The sequence below is a fragment of the Periplaneta americana genome, chromosome 11 (genome assembly GCF_040183065.1).
Source record: "Periplaneta americana isolate PAMFEO1 chromosome 11, P.americana_PAMFEO1_priV1, whole genome shotgun sequence".
In the NCBI taxonomy this organism is placed as follows: domain Eukaryota; kingdom Metazoa; phylum Arthropoda; class Insecta; order Blattodea; family Blattidae; genus Periplaneta; species Periplaneta americana.
In genome coordinates, this window is record NC_091127.1 from 143,619,055 (window position 1) to 143,636,425 (window position 17,371).

The 17,371-nt window shown below is 34.2% G+C and overlaps 1 protein-coding gene across 2 annotated transcripts in view; it reads left to right on the forward strand.

The window, feature by feature from the left end:
* The first annotated feature begins 717 nt into the window (after window positions 1-717).
* The window catches only part of LOC138709386 (neurobeachin-like protein 1), a 686,489-nt gene continuing 669,835 nt past the window's right edge, over window positions 718-17,371 (forward strand). For both annotated transcript variants that reach the window (XM_069840124.1, XM_069840125.1), the window contains exons 1-5: window positions 718-921; window positions 10,458-10,655; window positions 11,601-11,750; window positions 13,741-13,930; window positions 15,396-15,484. In XM_069840124.1, the coding sequence (XP_069696225.1) occupies window positions 871-921; window positions 10,458-10,655; window positions 11,601-11,750; window positions 13,741-13,930; window positions 15,396-15,484 (678 nt within the window). In that variant the 5' untranslated portion in view covers window positions 718-870. The remainder of the gene's footprint in view (window positions 922-10,457; window positions 10,656-11,600; window positions 11,751-13,740; window positions 13,931-15,395; window positions 15,485-17,371) is intronic.

A 17,371-nucleotide genomic window follows, 5' to 3' on the forward strand; every position in this document is an offset into this window, starting at 1 on the left:
TAGACTGTGGTTTCGTTATCAGGTATGATGATCATGACAAAGGAACCTCTAATTCTGAAACGTTGGAAATACATAACATTGATATAATCAATATAAAAGTTTTGTAAAATTTCCCTCCTGTTCCACGCGCACGCACGCACACACGCGCACACACACACACACTTTTTTTAAATTTGGTATTTCCAAGAAACTAATTTGGTGTAACGTACAGTAGAGTTCGTATAGGCCAGTTTCTGTCTGATGCTTTTCCAATTCACAGCGAGCTAAAGCAAGGAGATGCATTATAACCTCTATACTTTTTAACTTTGCTCCAGAATATGCCATTAGGAAACATGGTATTGGTTTGGATTTGAACAGGTTACATCAACTGCTTGTCCGTGCGGATGACGTGAATATGTTGGCAGAAAACCCACAAGCTATTAGGGAAAACACTTTATGCTGTAATTTCATATTGATATTGAACAATTTTATCATGAAAGTTACTGTACGGGTTTCCCCCCCCCCCCTTTTTCCTCCCTCTTCATGGTACCGAATATTCAGTGATAGATGTCACTACATGGTTAATGGATTTGTATAATTTGTCCATAGATGGCGGAATATAGTTTCCAATGTTGCCGCGTCTTGTTATGAGGGATTTTCCTTTTCAATAGGGATCTTAAGACAGTTTGTGTGTCAGCATTGTGACCACACTTAACCGCACTTATCCCACCCACTCACGATACACTTGTCACCGTAATGTTGCAAGTGTGGTTAAACCTATGTTGTGGATTGATATTTTTGTTTTAATGAAGTATGATGAACTTCATCAAATACTTTCCAATAAAAGCGTCGTAAGAACGCTTTTCTATATCAATTGGTGTTTTGTATAACATGGAATCTAAGAGAGACATTTACCATTTGTGGGTTCAATACACAACCAAGGTAAACACGAGTGGGCGTAACTACATGACAAATATTGTCAGAAAGATGTGTAATATATATAATTTTAACAAGACATGTTAATTAAGTTAAGAAATAAATTAGTTTGTAATGCATCCATTCCAATATTCTCAGAGGCGAAGACTTCTTCAGAATGCTTTTGCAGTCTCAAGAAGTCAAGTAGCATGTGTCAATTTCTTGAACATTTTTTGAAGTACGTAATTATGATATACCACAATTTGTCATTGTGACTGTAAATATTTTAAAATTATCCCTTTTATTAATTATACATTAAATACAGAAATTCAACTTTTTTCTACAAAAAGTAATTCATTTCTTGTATTTACACTTTTAAACCTCAATGTTTAAAACAAGACTACAAGTCATAATTAAACATGTTCTAGTGCTTTCAACAATTAAAGAAATTAAATACAATCCATAATAGTGATTCTTTGTGATATTTAATCTCAATTTATCAAGAACTGTCAAAGTTAATGAACTGGTAGTGGGAAAAGGGATGAATTATATTAGGTGCTGTAGAACATATAGGCTATTGTTTGGAAAAATCCTTGATGTATAGAAATGAAATCGCAGGAAGATTTTAAAAACCAAATAAATTAAGTCCAGATTCTCGATTCTAATTTGTAATTGGCTGTGAAAATTGTTAGTGACATTGCAGAAGAGAAGTCATAATAGGCCTATTTTATAGTTACTGTTATGTTATGTGGTAATATGTTCATTTTGATTCTTGAAATATTTTAACCGCAAGTAATCGTGTTAATTGAGCATTCCTTTCTTCATACAGTTTAACGCTTGTTGAAATAGAGTTAAAGTTGAAGAGCAGGGAAAGGTAGTTCACATTTAATTGAAAATTTATTTTAATTTGCACCATAGATTCTGCATGATTATAACATAAATAGCCCATATCGCTCATAATAATTTAAAAACATGATCTGATTGTGTTTATGGATTCTTTACAGCAGTAAATTTACCCACCACAATCACCATTACCACTAATATTCAGTTACTGTTTATTTGAAAGATAACTAGCCACAGTAAAAATTGTGTGCTGTACATAGGTTTTTCCAGTTCTCTCTTCCCCCCTTTCCAGGAATGAAACAAGCCTTAGCTTGTTGTTATTTCGAAGTATGAGCTGACAAATGGTTTTTAAAATTTTAAAGTAAGATCTAGAGCAGGCATGCCCAGCCAGGACAATTCTAGCCTTCAATCGAGGTGCGACAGTGAGGTAGAATATTTTTTATACTTGTGCCTGCATGGTATTCTGAGATTCCACGTCACTATTGCACCTTGTTTGAGGGCTAGGTTTGCCTGGTTTAGAGACTGTTTGCTTCTTTTTAATAATTATCTTCTAATAATAGTTCGTGCTGCTAGTTAAATATACTTGTATTGATTGTGTGGGTATCCAAGTTCTAGATCGTAGACTATCATAAGGTACAAAGCCTTCAACTTAAGATGCAACCCTGATCACGGCAGACAGGTGATAGGCTGGTCTCTATACTGGGAAAACTCAACTGTGTTGTGCGGCAGTAAGCAGGCTGGCGGGTGGGTGGATAGACTGGTCTCTCAAGTGAGAAAACCCATCGGTATTGTGCGACCCAACATGCAATTAGTGTTAGTTTCTCTTCTGTAAGGTGTGGATGTGTTGTGCAGCGGTCACTGAACTGATAAGCAGCCCGGCATGCAATAAGTGTTAAGTTAGTTTCTCTTCTATATGGTCAGTTTGTTTTCATTTAACGTGTTTGATGAACTGTGCTCTGTTTAAGTGTAAATTTGTCATGGTGTTTACCACTGAACAAAGGGTGTTTTTACTTTTGACGTATGCTAAGAAGAATTCCTATAAAAGTTATCGTCGTAAATTTCGTCGTCAATTCCCTGATTCAACTGTCCCACTGGTTGGGTTTAGGCAGGAAGAAAAACAAGAGGTGCACTCTACTAACAGAGAAGAAGCTTGATGATATCGGAGCACTCTTAGGCCGTGTCTCAAAGCTACATTTTCAGCTGAAGTGAACTAGATTGTTTTTTTTTTTGAGATGTATTTGTTTTTTATTAAGAGAAAGAAAAAAAGAGCGAGTGTCAATCTGACTACATTCTTAAAATACAATAAATAATTACTGTAAAACAGTTGTATAACCACACTGGTGGAGGCAGTTTCGTTGTCATGCTAGATTGTTGACTAAATAGCCGGATGTGACGTCAGAAGTTATGATCCAAAGCTACATAGTGCATAGCAATCAAGTCCGTAGTAGCTAGTAAACGAAAATGCTTGCTTGATTGTTGATTTGTTCACTAAACTAACATGGGTACCTCATCAGCAATTGGGGTTATGAAATCTGAAAATGCTTTGGAAGTGAATAATGTAAATATAATGTAGAATAACATGTTAACTTTGAACACTGACATTGTTAGTACCTTCTGTACAATGTTTTAAACATTATTGTAATATATTAAGCCCTTATCTTTTTCACATAACTCGTAATGAAACTGCATTAGGACAGTTACTTACTTACTTATTGGCATTTAAGGAACCCGGAGGTTCATTGCCGCCCCCACATAAGCCCGCCATTGATCCCTTTCCTGAACAAGATTAATCCAGTCTCGATCATCATATCCCACCTCCCTCAAATCCATTTTAATATTATCTTCCCATCTACGTCTCGGCCTCCCCAAAGGTCTTTTTCCCCGCCGGCCTCCCAACCAACACTCTATATGCATTTCTGGATTCGCCCATACGTGCTACATGCCCTGCCCATCTCAAGCGTCTGGATTTAATGTTCCTAATTGTGTCAGGTGAAGAATACAATGCGTGCAGCTCTGCGTTGTGTAACTTTCTCCATTCTCCTATAACTTCATCCCTCTTAGCCCCAAATATTTTCCTAAGAACCTTATTCTCAAACACCCTTAATCTCTGTTCCTCTCTCAAAGTGAGAGTCCAAGCTTCACAACCATATAGAACAACCGGTAATATAACTGTTTTATAAATTCTAACTTTCAGATTTTTTGACAGCAGACTAGATGACAAAAGCTTCTCAACCGAATAATAACAGGCATTTCCCATATTTATTCTGTGTTTAATTTCCTCTTGAGTGTCATTTATATTTGTTACTGTTGCTCTAAGATATTTGAATTTTTCCACCTCTTCGAAGGATAAATCTCCAATTTTTATATTTCCATTTCGTACAATATTCCGGTCACGAGACATAATCATATACTTAGTCTTTTCGGGATTTACTTCCAACCCTATCGCTTTACTTGCTTCAAGTAGAATTTCCGTGTTTTCCCTAATCGTTTGTGGATTTTCTCCTAACATATTCACGTCATCCGCATAGACAAGAAGCTGATGTAACCCATTCAATTCCAAACCCTCTGTGTTATCCTGAACTTTCCTAATGGCATATTCTAGAACAAAGTTAAAAAGTAGAGGTGACAATGCATCTCCCTGCTTCAGCCCGCAGTGAATTGGAAAAGCATCAGATAGAAACTGACCTATACGGACTCTGCTGTAAGTTTCACTAAGACCCATTTTAATTAATGGAACTAGTTTCTTGGGAATACCAAATTCAATAAGAATTGCCTTCTTAATTCAATGCTGCACCGTGATGTCATGTTTTTTTTAGAAAAATAGTCTATGAAGAAGGCCATGTTTTAAGCATACATTTCCAAAACTCCCTAGTGTGTAGTTCACAAGTCACCTAGTTGCTAGTCACTAGTGTGTAGCTTTGAGACACGGCCTTAGAGGCAAGTCCGAAAAAATCTATCTCGCATGTAGCTGCACAGGCAGGTGTGTCTGTAGGATCGGCCCATAAAGCCACGAAATTGTTACATTCAAAGCCTTATAAAATTAGAAAAGCTTACAAAGTGAACATTCCTGATCATAATGTTAGAATTAATTTCTGTAACTGGCTTTTAAATTCATACACAATGACATAATCCCGAACTGTTGAAGCATGGTTGCATTTAAGTGGATGTGTAAATTCACAGAATAATCGCTATTGAAGTGACAACAATCCCCATGTGCTTCATGAAGAACCTCTGCATGATGTTAAGGTTGATGTGTGGTGTGCGATCACTTCTGGGAGAATAATCCGGCCAATCTTCCATTATAACACAGTAGATTCTCATCATTAATCAGTGACATATTGTCCGAATTTTTTGAACAAATGAACGAGGATAAAAAATGATGGGTGGTTTATGCAAGACAGTGGAACAGTTCATACAGCCGAGCAATCTACACAGGAATTAGGCGTGTGTTTGGTGATCAGTTGATCGTTAATTGGCCCCCGCGTTCCTCGGATCTTAATTCATGTGACTTTCACCTTCGGAGTGTGTTAAAACATAAAGCGTATGTGTACAATCCTCATACATTAGAGGAACTTCAAGAAAATATTCGAACTGTGATCTCCAGCACTTCAAGGTAGGAACTGGATTGTGTATTTCAGTATCTTCTTCACCGATGTGAACGTTGTATTGAAGCTGGCGGAAATCATTTTGAACATCTTATGTCTTAAGGTAAGGACGTAAACACCAATTAATTTTACAGATGATAAACTAGGCCTAATATTAAATAAAGGTAGAAAGAATGCACGTTGGGCCTGTTACTACTTAAGAGTACGGCCCATCTGCCAGTGCCTGGGTTATGTCTTAAGTTGAAGGCGCTGTATTTAAAAGTACCTTATCTGCAGTAAAATTTCATTGTTACTTTATTACAATGTAAGCAACAGAGAGTTTAGAGAGAAGTGTAACTTGTTTTCTAACCATATTCTTTTTGATATGATTCATAAGATATCAACATATAATAATAATAATAATAATAATAATAATAATAATAATAATAATAATAATAATACCGGTATATTTATTTATTTACTAATATTTATTGTGCTGTACAACAGCCTGGGGCCAATAACAGTTCAGCACAAGATAAAAGTTGGCACAAGATTTACAGTGAATAAAGAATGACAAAAACAGTGCATACAAATAATAATTAAAATTAGAGACAAATGCAAATCAACAATAATGACAAAATGAATAGATAACTACAAAATACATGCTACAGAAAAGTTCAAGAACAATACAAACAAATGAAGTTGAAATGAATGCGATTTTGATGAGTATGCTTAATATAAGAATAGCCAAACAACAAACTATACAATAAACGGATCTGAATTAATATAATGTAAATTGGCAGCTTTCATGCATCTGACAACTGGAGAGAGAGAGATTTAGGCTTATAGGTATAAAATTTTTTTGAAATCTTAAACTATTCGAAGGGGCTCAAAGGTAGATATTGCTTATGAAGGATTCACAATCAATAAGGCCTTAGAAAAGAATAAGTAGTCAAGTTCAAGACGTCTAGCAGCATAAAGGCTAGAAAAGTTAAAATATTTACAAGTACGCTCATAATTGAAAACAGATGAATTTGGTAAAACCTAAAAGCACATAATAATAATAATAATAATAATAATAATAATAATAATAATAATAATAATAGTAGTATATACGTCTGAAGTCTGATTAATGTAGGCCTAATATGTCAGCGATGTATGCAATGGAGATGGAAAGGAACTGGAAACACTGCCCCATTATCTCCTGGCTTAGTAGCCTTATGAGTGGTACCTTATTGGTATCATTTATGGGGTTCAAACCTGACTTCGGAAGTTGCGCCACTGTAAATGAATTGTATCACTACAACAACACATTTACCTTCTTATTGCAATACATTATATGGATTGTTCACTACATTAACACATTGTTTATTGCATGCAGGAGCAGAATGTAAAAATAATGAGTAGTGGTTCGAATGAATCACCATTGTTGGCACTTCATTCACAAGGTGATTCCCAACTCGGTGTAGCAGGGATAGCAACATTGCAAACAAAATAGATTAGGTGTAGGCCTATAGTATTATGTGAGAGGTTAGGTTAGATATGTAGTATTATGTGAGAGGTTAGGTTAGGTATGTAGTATTGTGTGAGAGGTTAGGTTAGATTAGGTGTGTGAGTGAAAGGTTAGATAGATTAGGTGTGTAGTATTATGTACGTGGAATTTGTGCTCTGAGGCCTGTGTAGCATGAAAGATTTTGTCTTGTGCCAATGTCTACATTACAGTCCTTAAAACTTTATACAATTCTACAATTTGGAATTTCTCGTTAGAGATCTTTTAGAAGTTGATACATCTCCACAAATGCTATTGCTTTGTCTTTTGACTTACAGTACGTCTTTTGACTTTGCTTTGCAAATTTATACAGTTGTTAATTCTTTATCTGGTAAATATAAATGCAGAGAGTCGAAATAAAGTGGCGAAAATAATATTGTTTGTGAGAACATGGAAGGCTGGAGTAGTAAAAATAAACATTACACAAGGGAATAATGCCATGATTTTGTCAAACTTTTGTTCAGATTCATGTATGGCTCTTCTTGAAGTTCACTTATAACGTTATAACTTTTTGTTAAAATATAAAACTTTTGGAAGTGTTAAAATGTATTTAAAATACGGTAGTAAAATGTACCTTTGGTACAAAACAAATAACACATTACAGGAATATCTAAACAATCACATCGAACATACAAATAAATACAAGTTAAAATGCAATAGTTGCCTTGATTTCTACATAGGACAAATTGACAGATCGTTTCAGATAAGATACAAGAAACATTTTAAAGCAATAACCAAACCACACAACACATCAAATTGCGCAAAAGAAAGCAAAGGCATTGGGAGAAGTAAAATAAATATACGCGTAATAATTAATAATAATATAGAAATATAATATGGAGATACCACACATCACACTGAAAAGTCAACAACTAAACATAATAGAACAATATGAAATATATAAATACATAAGAGCATATCCATAAAATATGCTTAGTTCCCAATTACAATTTAATACATACACACCATTAACATAAATACTATGCAACACTCAAACATCCCCAGTACCACCTGAACATCCCCCTTCCATAAAAGATAGGACAGAAAACAGCAAATCAAGAGACGAATACCACAACTAATGCAGTACATCACCAGCTGCTGACTGAGGCGAAACATTACGGAAAAGGGTACATTACCTTTATTTAAATAAATTTTAATACCTTTAAAAGTTTTATATTTGAAATATGGTACTTGAGAAGAAATATCTTAAGAAAATGTTAATTACAGAATATGGTAGAGAATGAAATAGAAAGACAACGAGTGTGTAATGCGTTTTATTAATTAATTATAATATTGTTTAACATATTTCAGTAAATGTGTCTTTATATTTGCTCGAATGGTTTTCTCATTGCGTGTGTGGATGGCTCTTGAAAGAGGGGCTGGCTCTGAAAATTCTGGACTTTTGTCTATCTCAGATGAAGTGTCGATTTAGAATGATGGACATTTTGTAATGGTCATGTTAAAAGTGGAAATCAGCTAAAATTTATTGTACTTTCTTCTTTGGTTTCGTTCATTCAATTAGGCAACGGTATGCATTTGCAGAGTTTGGTAAAGGAAAATGCACAAAATAAATTCAAGTAATTAACTAGCAGACTTACTCGTGTTAATTATGTAAGTCCGTGCGGCTTACAGCTGTTTCGGTGCTTCATCACACCATCCTCAAAGCCTACTAGATCTCGGCGTCATCTCGAACTTCTCTGCCTGTTGTGTGGGTGCGTTTGATTGTTGAAAAATGGAGTCAAATAGTGTGTGTGTACTGAAATTGATCTGTGTGTTGAGAATTTGATCGGGGTGTGTTTTAGTGATTCTCAACACACAGATCAATTTCAGTACACACACACTATTTGACTCCACTTTTCAACAATCAAACGCACCCACACAACAGGCAGAGAAGTTCGAGATGACGCCGAGATCAAGTAGGCTCTGAGGATGGTGTGATGAAGCACCGAAACAGCTGTAAGCCGCACAGACTTACATAATTAACACGAGTAAGTCCGCTAGTTAATCAATTACTTATATTCAAGTGTTAAAAGTAGTGTACGCAAGATTCAAAATGGAAAATAAATTCGTTTAATCGGTTAAATTGTAATCAAGGGACATTTCTTTCTTTTCGCTCTAAAAACATTTTCGTAATATAGGCTTTGTACAAGTGAAATTATTTAACTTAGGGTCTTAAGGAGATATGGATGAGGATTACCTCTTTTTCATTGAACTGAAAAATTCATGAAAGTGATATTCGTTGTGTCAACATTTGACTGGATCTATTTAAGGTTTACTAGGAGTCTGGAGGTCTTCACCAGCCATGAGACAGGCTAAACTCCTTATTGGAGAACCAAAACCTGACTCAACTAAACAACTCCTGCCTTTGAACAGGACAATTTTAAGTTGGGTCACCTGTCTTTTGACCAGACATTGCCATCTGAATAAGCATCTACATATATTGGGCCTTAATGATGACCTGACTTGTAAGAAATGTGGGATGAAAGCTGGGTCATCACCTCACATTTTGTTGTGTGCTGTGTTTTTGTGTTTAAGCCACATCAGACTCATTATCTCGGGAAACACATGCTGTCTCTTAAGGAATATCAGGAAATTAAATCCAGTAGCATTGTAAAGCTGGTCACACACTTCGGTCTTCTGGATTGATTTCCAATGTATGGGCTGCACAATGGGCCATTTGTTTCTAAGTGCTATAGTATATCATTGAATTGTAATTGAAAGAATCTTGCATTTGAATGGTATCTGATGAAGTCGTAGTTTTGAATTTTGTGAGTAAGTTGAGATAAAACGACACCTGTTTCAAATTAAGCCATTTCATTTACATTAATTCCGTTTTGGATTTAACACTGTTTGAAATGATAAGGTTTTTTTCGTGAACAGAAGTCAGTCTTATCAGCTAAGGTCATTTTGTTTCTTTCATGAAATATGTATGTGTATGTATTTATTCACACTGCAATGGGTATATACCCGGTGGCAGTGGTAACTAATTACACTCAATAATGACAATAATAAACACAATTAATAAAAAATACAATTAATAATAATACTAATAATTAATACTAATAATAATAATAATAATAACAGGGAACATCCTAAATTAAATGAAGCACGATCACTTAAAATAACATTTAAAGTAAATCTAATTTGTATCTTAAACCTAAGTTCGAACTAAAGCCCACGAGTATGATATGTTCATATCTGCACAAGTACCTTTCAACACTACACTCATTTCGCTGTCAACTCACTCACTGCACTGGAACTACGACACATTTCACTGATTCTATCCTGATTTCACTAACACTTCAAAAACATTTCACTGTTCAAATACTTTGCACTACCACTGTAAACTATAAAGCTTCACTGACAGGAACACTTTTCACTTACACAACACACTTCACTGACACCACATAATTCTTTACTGATACAACACTTCAATAACAAAATATCATTTACATCCTTTAAATACTGTGTATAATTACCGTCTATTAGTAAAGTCCTTAAGCCTATTTTTAAATACATTTTTGGTATACAGGAAGGAATATGTCCTTAAGAGAACTGCTTCTTTACAGTAATTATTTATTTTTCAGAATGAAGAGGATTTCTTTCGCCAATTTGTTAAAGGATTTGTGGCAATATGGGAATCGCAGTTAGATCTTGATTGGAGCAGGCTACCAGATTGCTGTCCAGTGAAACATGATTCTGGCCCTCATCTTTCCAGACTACCAGAAGAATTGCTGCCAGCCATTGGCAAGTTCATGTATCTTGCCAAGGAAGAAACGGAGAAGGTTACCATTTTATTTGTAGATTAATTAAAATTAATTTATTCATTCATTAGGTAACGCAATTGTAAATAAATACCTACATACCGACATTATTATTATTATTATTATTATTATTATTATTATTATTATTATTACTACTACTACTACTACTACTACTACTACTACTACTACTACTACTACTACTACTACTACTACTGCTATTACTATTATTATTATTATTATTCTGTTGAGACTTGAAAGCAAAGCCGTCCAAAGAAGAGATGGACTGAAAATTCTAGTTTGAGACCGTAACAGGCCACTTGTCCTAATACTTGTTAGGAAGATGATGATGATGATTATTATTATTATTATTACTATTATTATTACTACTATTATTATTATTATTATTATTATTATCATTATTATTACTATTATTATTACGACTACTATTATTATTATTATTATTATTATTATTATTATTATTATTACTACTACTACTACTACTATTATTATTATTATTATTATTATTATTATTATTATTATTACTATTATTACTACTATTACTACTACTACTATTATTATTACTATTATTATTATTATTATTATTATTATTATTATTATTACTACTATTATTATTATTATTACTACTATTATTATTATTACTACTATTATTATGATTATTATTATTATGGTTATTATTATTATTATTATTATTATTATTATTATTATTATTATTCCATAGAAGCTAGTCCTTGCCTTTGAAGTGACCTGATGACAGTATATTTTTTTGTCTTCAGAAAATTATACATGCTAAATAGAGGTGGCAGGACTTGTGCACATGGTATTCATTCTACATTTATTAGTGTACTGGTGATAATAATTAATCCAGAACTAAAGTTGTCCTATTTTATTTATTGAACATTGAACTTCTGAGGAAAAATGTTATTGATCTCTGTTGGTTTTTTGCAGAAATCCTTGAATTCTGAATCTCTGAAGAAGGTGGAACTGTTAGTGCGCTGCCTAATTGTCATTTGTCGTAACTTCGACAACATTCCACTTATTGCTTCCTGTGATTATGTTAGTCAGGCAGTTGGAATTGCTGCCACAATTATTCATCGAGTGAGTACACATCTTTTCAGAGACTTCTTCATTTTGCATGTCAAGTTTGTGAAGTAAATGAGTTACAAAAATGTAAAAAAAAAAATTATGTCTGAATTTAAGAATGAATTTAGATGTCAAATGTCTGTTTCTCTTTCAAATAAACAAGCCAACTTTAATCTCATGCACAATAAAAGAAACGTACATGATACTGTACAATGACAGAGAAGAATGGGAAAATTGCGAATTTGAGGATAATGAAGTCAATGACAACTGAGACCCTTGGATAGTAGCATTACAAATACAAAGAATATGGAAGATCATCATGTGGGAGAAGGTCTTGAAACTTAGATAATTTGGCTGTATTTTTGTCTGTTTAAAGGAATCTGTCCTTTAATCGATAATTCGATAATTTTGTAATTACTTATCCCAAATTAGCACATATAGTTGGACGAATTGAAGGGGTTGTCAGACTGGTCCATTACATAGTGATGGACGTTAAAATGGCATTGATTAATTTGCAGAAAAACGATTAAAAATAGATACAAAATAATGGATATTAATGATCAAAATATGTAGAGAATATTAAAGGAAATAAAAGTGAAATTTGTGACCAAAATTAAACGAAAATGCCCCAATAATGACCAAATAGAACAAAAATGCTCTTAAGAGAAAAAATGCTCTAACGAATATGTCTTAACACCCAGTTTATCATAAAATATGTAAATGCTAAAGCAGCTATATTTCTGGCTTACCAAAAAAAAAAAAGATACAGTTTCTTGAAAATCCTAGCCCTACTGATATTACAGTATAATGAAATTTATATTGTAGACTCTACTGCTTCTTCTTTCTGTTATTCTGAGACTTCAATTTTTTTTTTTTTTTTAATTTTTAGTTACTTCTTCGACATATGAACATATTCCCCATTATTATGACGTTTCTTATTATAATATAAAATGAAGTCGTAATTAATTACAGAAGTCTTTTGAAAAGATATTTTTAGAATTATTCTGATAGAATAAAGATTGATTTTTCTCATTTTTTTTTTTAAATTTTCCACATACAAACCCTTTTTACATAAGTATATTAGGGTTAAAGTTTTTAACTAACTATATATATATATACAGGATGTTTAAAAAATACGGGGCATAATTTCAGGTATGTATTTCCCACATGTAGACAATCAAAATATTTCATTACAACATGTATCCGGAAATGCTTTATTTCCGAGTTATGGCCTTCACAACATTGAAATTCACCGGAACCATACCTCATGTTTTAGAAGACACTCCACTGATCAATCGTCAACACATTCACTTCTTGCATGATGGCGCTCCTGCACACTTCAGTCGTACGGCTCGCCAGTACTTGGATCGAAGGTTTCCTGATCGATAGATAGGTAGAGGTGGCCCAATTGCTTGGCCTCCACGCTCACCTGATCTGAACCCTCTCGATTTCTACTTATGGGGCCATTTAAAATCATTGGTTTATTCGTCTCCGGTGCCTGATTTGGAATCCTTCGGAATCGAATTGTGGCATGTTTTGAGGACATACGCAATACTCCTGGAGTTTGGGATCGTGTTCACAGGTCAATGAGACATCGATGTGAGGTCTGTATTCAAGCAGGAGGTGGACATTTTGAACATCTTCTGTAATGACAACGACCTGCGGAAAGAAAAACGTTATGGTGAATTTCAATGTTGTGAAGGCCATAACTCGGAAATGAAGCATTTCCGGACACATGTTATAATGAACTATTTTGATTGTCTACATGTGGGAAATACATACCTGAAATTATGCCCCGTAATTTTGAAACACCCTGTATATAATAACAATATAGTCACTTACATTTTTCTTCTGTTGATGTTGTGCATAAAATCAATATAAACTTAATCGGATTTTTCTCATTGTCAAGGAAGATGGGGTAAAGTGTACAAATTTTGTTGATATTAAGCATATTGCATATTGCTTTGAGAAAACCGACTTTGAGAATCTTTCTTAATTATTACAGTTAGTTGAAGACAATGCGGACTTCGGTGAGGCTGGCCCGTCGTTTTTTGTTCACTTCTGTCACTTTTTGGAATGTCTGTACGATCCATACTTCACATGGAGACTTTTCCTAGCAGGAATTCGCACGGACTTTGAGAAGTTACCATTACAACCTGCACTTCTGCACGTTGAAGTTGTGCCATTCGTGTATGGTGAGTACTTATGTATCATATCTATGTGAATTTTGCCAATATATACCCCGTTAGTTGGCCGTTAGGTTTTGAGGGGGATAGAATATAGTCGTCATATAAATTTGATGTACTTCGTGAATTTATTTCAGAACTGATGATATTTGGTAAGCAAGTGTGTAAATTTTATAGTTGCAACCCTGTTTTATGTTCAGCAATTGTACATAATTTCTTGGAGAGAAATTAATTAATTCATTCATAGTGGTTTTAGAAAATGAGCTCTGACACGGAAATAAAGAGTTTCCAGACCCTTGTTTATTTAACATATTTTCATCCTCTTACTTACTTACTGGCTTTTAAGGAACCCGGAGGTTCATTGCCGCCCTCACATAAGCCCGCCATTGGTCCCTATCCTGAGCAAGATTAATCCATTCTCTATCATCATATCCCACCTCCCACAAATTCATTTTAATATTATCTTCCCATCTACGTCTCGGCCTCCCTAAAGATCTTTTTCCCTCCGGCCTCCCAACTAACACTCTATATGCATTTCTGGATTCGCCCATACGTGCTACATGCCCTGCCCATCTCAAATGTCTGGATTTAATGTTCCCAATTATGTCAGGTGAATAATACAATGCGTGCAGTTCTGTGTTGTGTAACTTTCTCCATTCTCCTATAACTTCATCCCTCTTAGCCCCAAATATTTTCCTAAGAACCTTATTCTCAAACACCCTTAACCTATGTTCCTCTCTCAAAGTGAGAGTCCAAGTTTCACAACCATAAAGAACAACCGGTAATATAACTGTTTTATAAATTCTAACTTTCAGATTTTTTGACAGCAGACTGGATGATAAAAATCTTCTTAACCGAATAATAACAGGCATTTCCTATATTTCTTCTGTGTTTAATTTCCTCCCGAGTATCATTTATATTTGTTACTGTTGCTCCAAGATATTTGAACTTCTCCACCTCTTCAAAAGATAAATTTCCAATTTTTATATTTCCATTTCGTACAATATTCTCGTCACGTGACATAATCATATACTTTGTCTTTTCGGGATTTACTTCCAAACCTATCTCTTTACTTGCTTCCAGTAAAATTCCCGTATTTTCCCTAATCCTTTGTGGATTTTCTCCTAACATATTCACGTCATCCGCGTAGACAAGCAGCTGATGTAACCCGTTCAATTCCAAACCCTCTCTGTTATCCTGGACTTTCCTAATGGCATACCCTAGAGCAAAGTTAAAAAGTAAAGGTGATAGTGCATCTCATCCTCTACATGTGAGAAATATTTCCCTAAAGTTTTGACATACCTTTCTGTTACACTCTGTATATTAATGTGAGGTTCAGCGTTGGTTACGTCAAATTAATATTAAGCCTGTTTTTATTTCCCCAGTCTGAGGTATAACTCCTATCTTAGCCATCCCATATGACTAATATACTGGAAAACTTGTGTGTGCACTGAAATTTTGTGTCATTTTCCAGACTGTTTCCAAACGCCGCTTATTGAACAGTTTCCTCAGCTGAGCACAGAACTCGTCCATGTTCTGGGAGCCGTCATCTCTGGAGCCCAGGTAGGTGATGTTGCATAGTTTAGGCCTTTATTTAACTTAATAGCTGCCTGAAGTTGATTGTAAGAATTTCAGATTATTCTCTATACATATAATATCAATCATCAATTTATTTTTCTGCACCATAAATTAATTTTTTTCATATATATTTCTTCATAATACGAAATAGATTTATAAATGTAGAGTTAACGAAAATATGTTGTTGTGTAAGTTCACTTGTCCTTCGTGTTGTAAAATAGAACTTTCAGTTTCAATCTTGTACTTTAGCCTACAACAAATTTTATCGCTACCATTTATATACGGAATATTTTATTATATGAGCAGATATGTCGCGTAACACATGCAATATGCATTTAGTGAACCCAGCCAGCTAGATTATTCCATCAGAAATAGAGCTCTCTCTCTCTCTCATACCACTATTACTTTCTGCGGTAAAAATTCATCTACATGAATTATGGAGATGTTGGCAGTCATTTCCTATTTGCTTCTGTCACATTATTTTCCTTCTTTGGTTGAAGCTCTTTCTGGATGATGGTTGTGATTTTCTGTTGGATTGTTTCAGATTCTGAATCAGATATCTGGTTTATCAAATATTTTCCTCTGTCAAAACATAATGGTTGTTTTTTATTTTTATACTGGCATTTATAATTTGGGTAATTAGGTAAATTTATTACACATTAGGTCAAGTTATTCCCAGTTCCAGTTTAACTTTTCTGGAGGAGGCAAAAATATAGGAAATTGTGTTTGACTTGGAATTCTAAAGAATTGGATGTCATCTTTATAACGTAATAATAGATTAGACTAGAAACATTTTTAAGGTTTCATAAATATATGCAAATTATGCTCCAACGTTTCAGTTTGTTCTTTTAAAGTACCTAGCAGTGGCGTAGCGTCAATGTAAGCTAAAAAGCTCAGCTTCCCCAGTAATAATAATTTCATAATAACCTGCAGTTTATGAACAAAATTATTTATTAATTTTAATAGAGTTTATATTTATGCGTTAAATATTGTGATGCGGCAGCTCAGGATGATTCGTGATGCAGCAGTAAACAAGAAGCCTGCACACACCAGCTTCCAAGGAGACCGGTTTCTTTCATTCATTCTTCTGTGTAACCCACTCCGCAGATTTTCCATCCCTTTCTAACTAAACAACCCTGGTCGCAAGGCTCGCAAAAGCTAGCTTTTACATTCAAAATAATTTAGTTTCCGAGTTATCCCTTTCGTGAGTTGTGTTCAGTTGAAGTGTTAGTGTGCGCTGTGTCTGATATAATAAGTAATGAGTGAAATAACAGTTCCTGACACCAATTTACTTGAATTTTTAGGACAATTCTATTATCAAGACTGACTTACGAACAAAAGTGTAAGTTAGAAAATAAATGACCGACTCCCTTGCTGTCAATGAAGGACATAACCAAAACACAGATGCATACTTACGTAATGATAGTAATACTGTATCTATTGACCGTTAATATTGTGATTTCTCTAAGTATGACAGGGAGTGAGCTAATGTTATACGTATACATGTCTATTTGTTAGAGATACTGTATGTGTAAACAGTGAAATCATATTTTACTACATACCATTTCAGGTCATGTATTGATGTTACTTACGAGGTTCCAACCAATCTTCGACTGCTGACTTGACATTGACTATTATTTATTTTAAAACTATATTTTTGTAATACGTTTTCTCATATGTACATGAAAGACAACTTGACTTAGCTTCCCCTGCTCAAAATTTCATGCTACGCCACTGGTACCTAGTTATGTTTTTGTTATAAAATTATTATTTAGTGTGGTTGGCACACTAGTTCTATCTGCTCTTAATGATAAGTCCAAGGAACACATTTTACACACGTACATAAATATGAAAAATAGAATTCTGGGTACT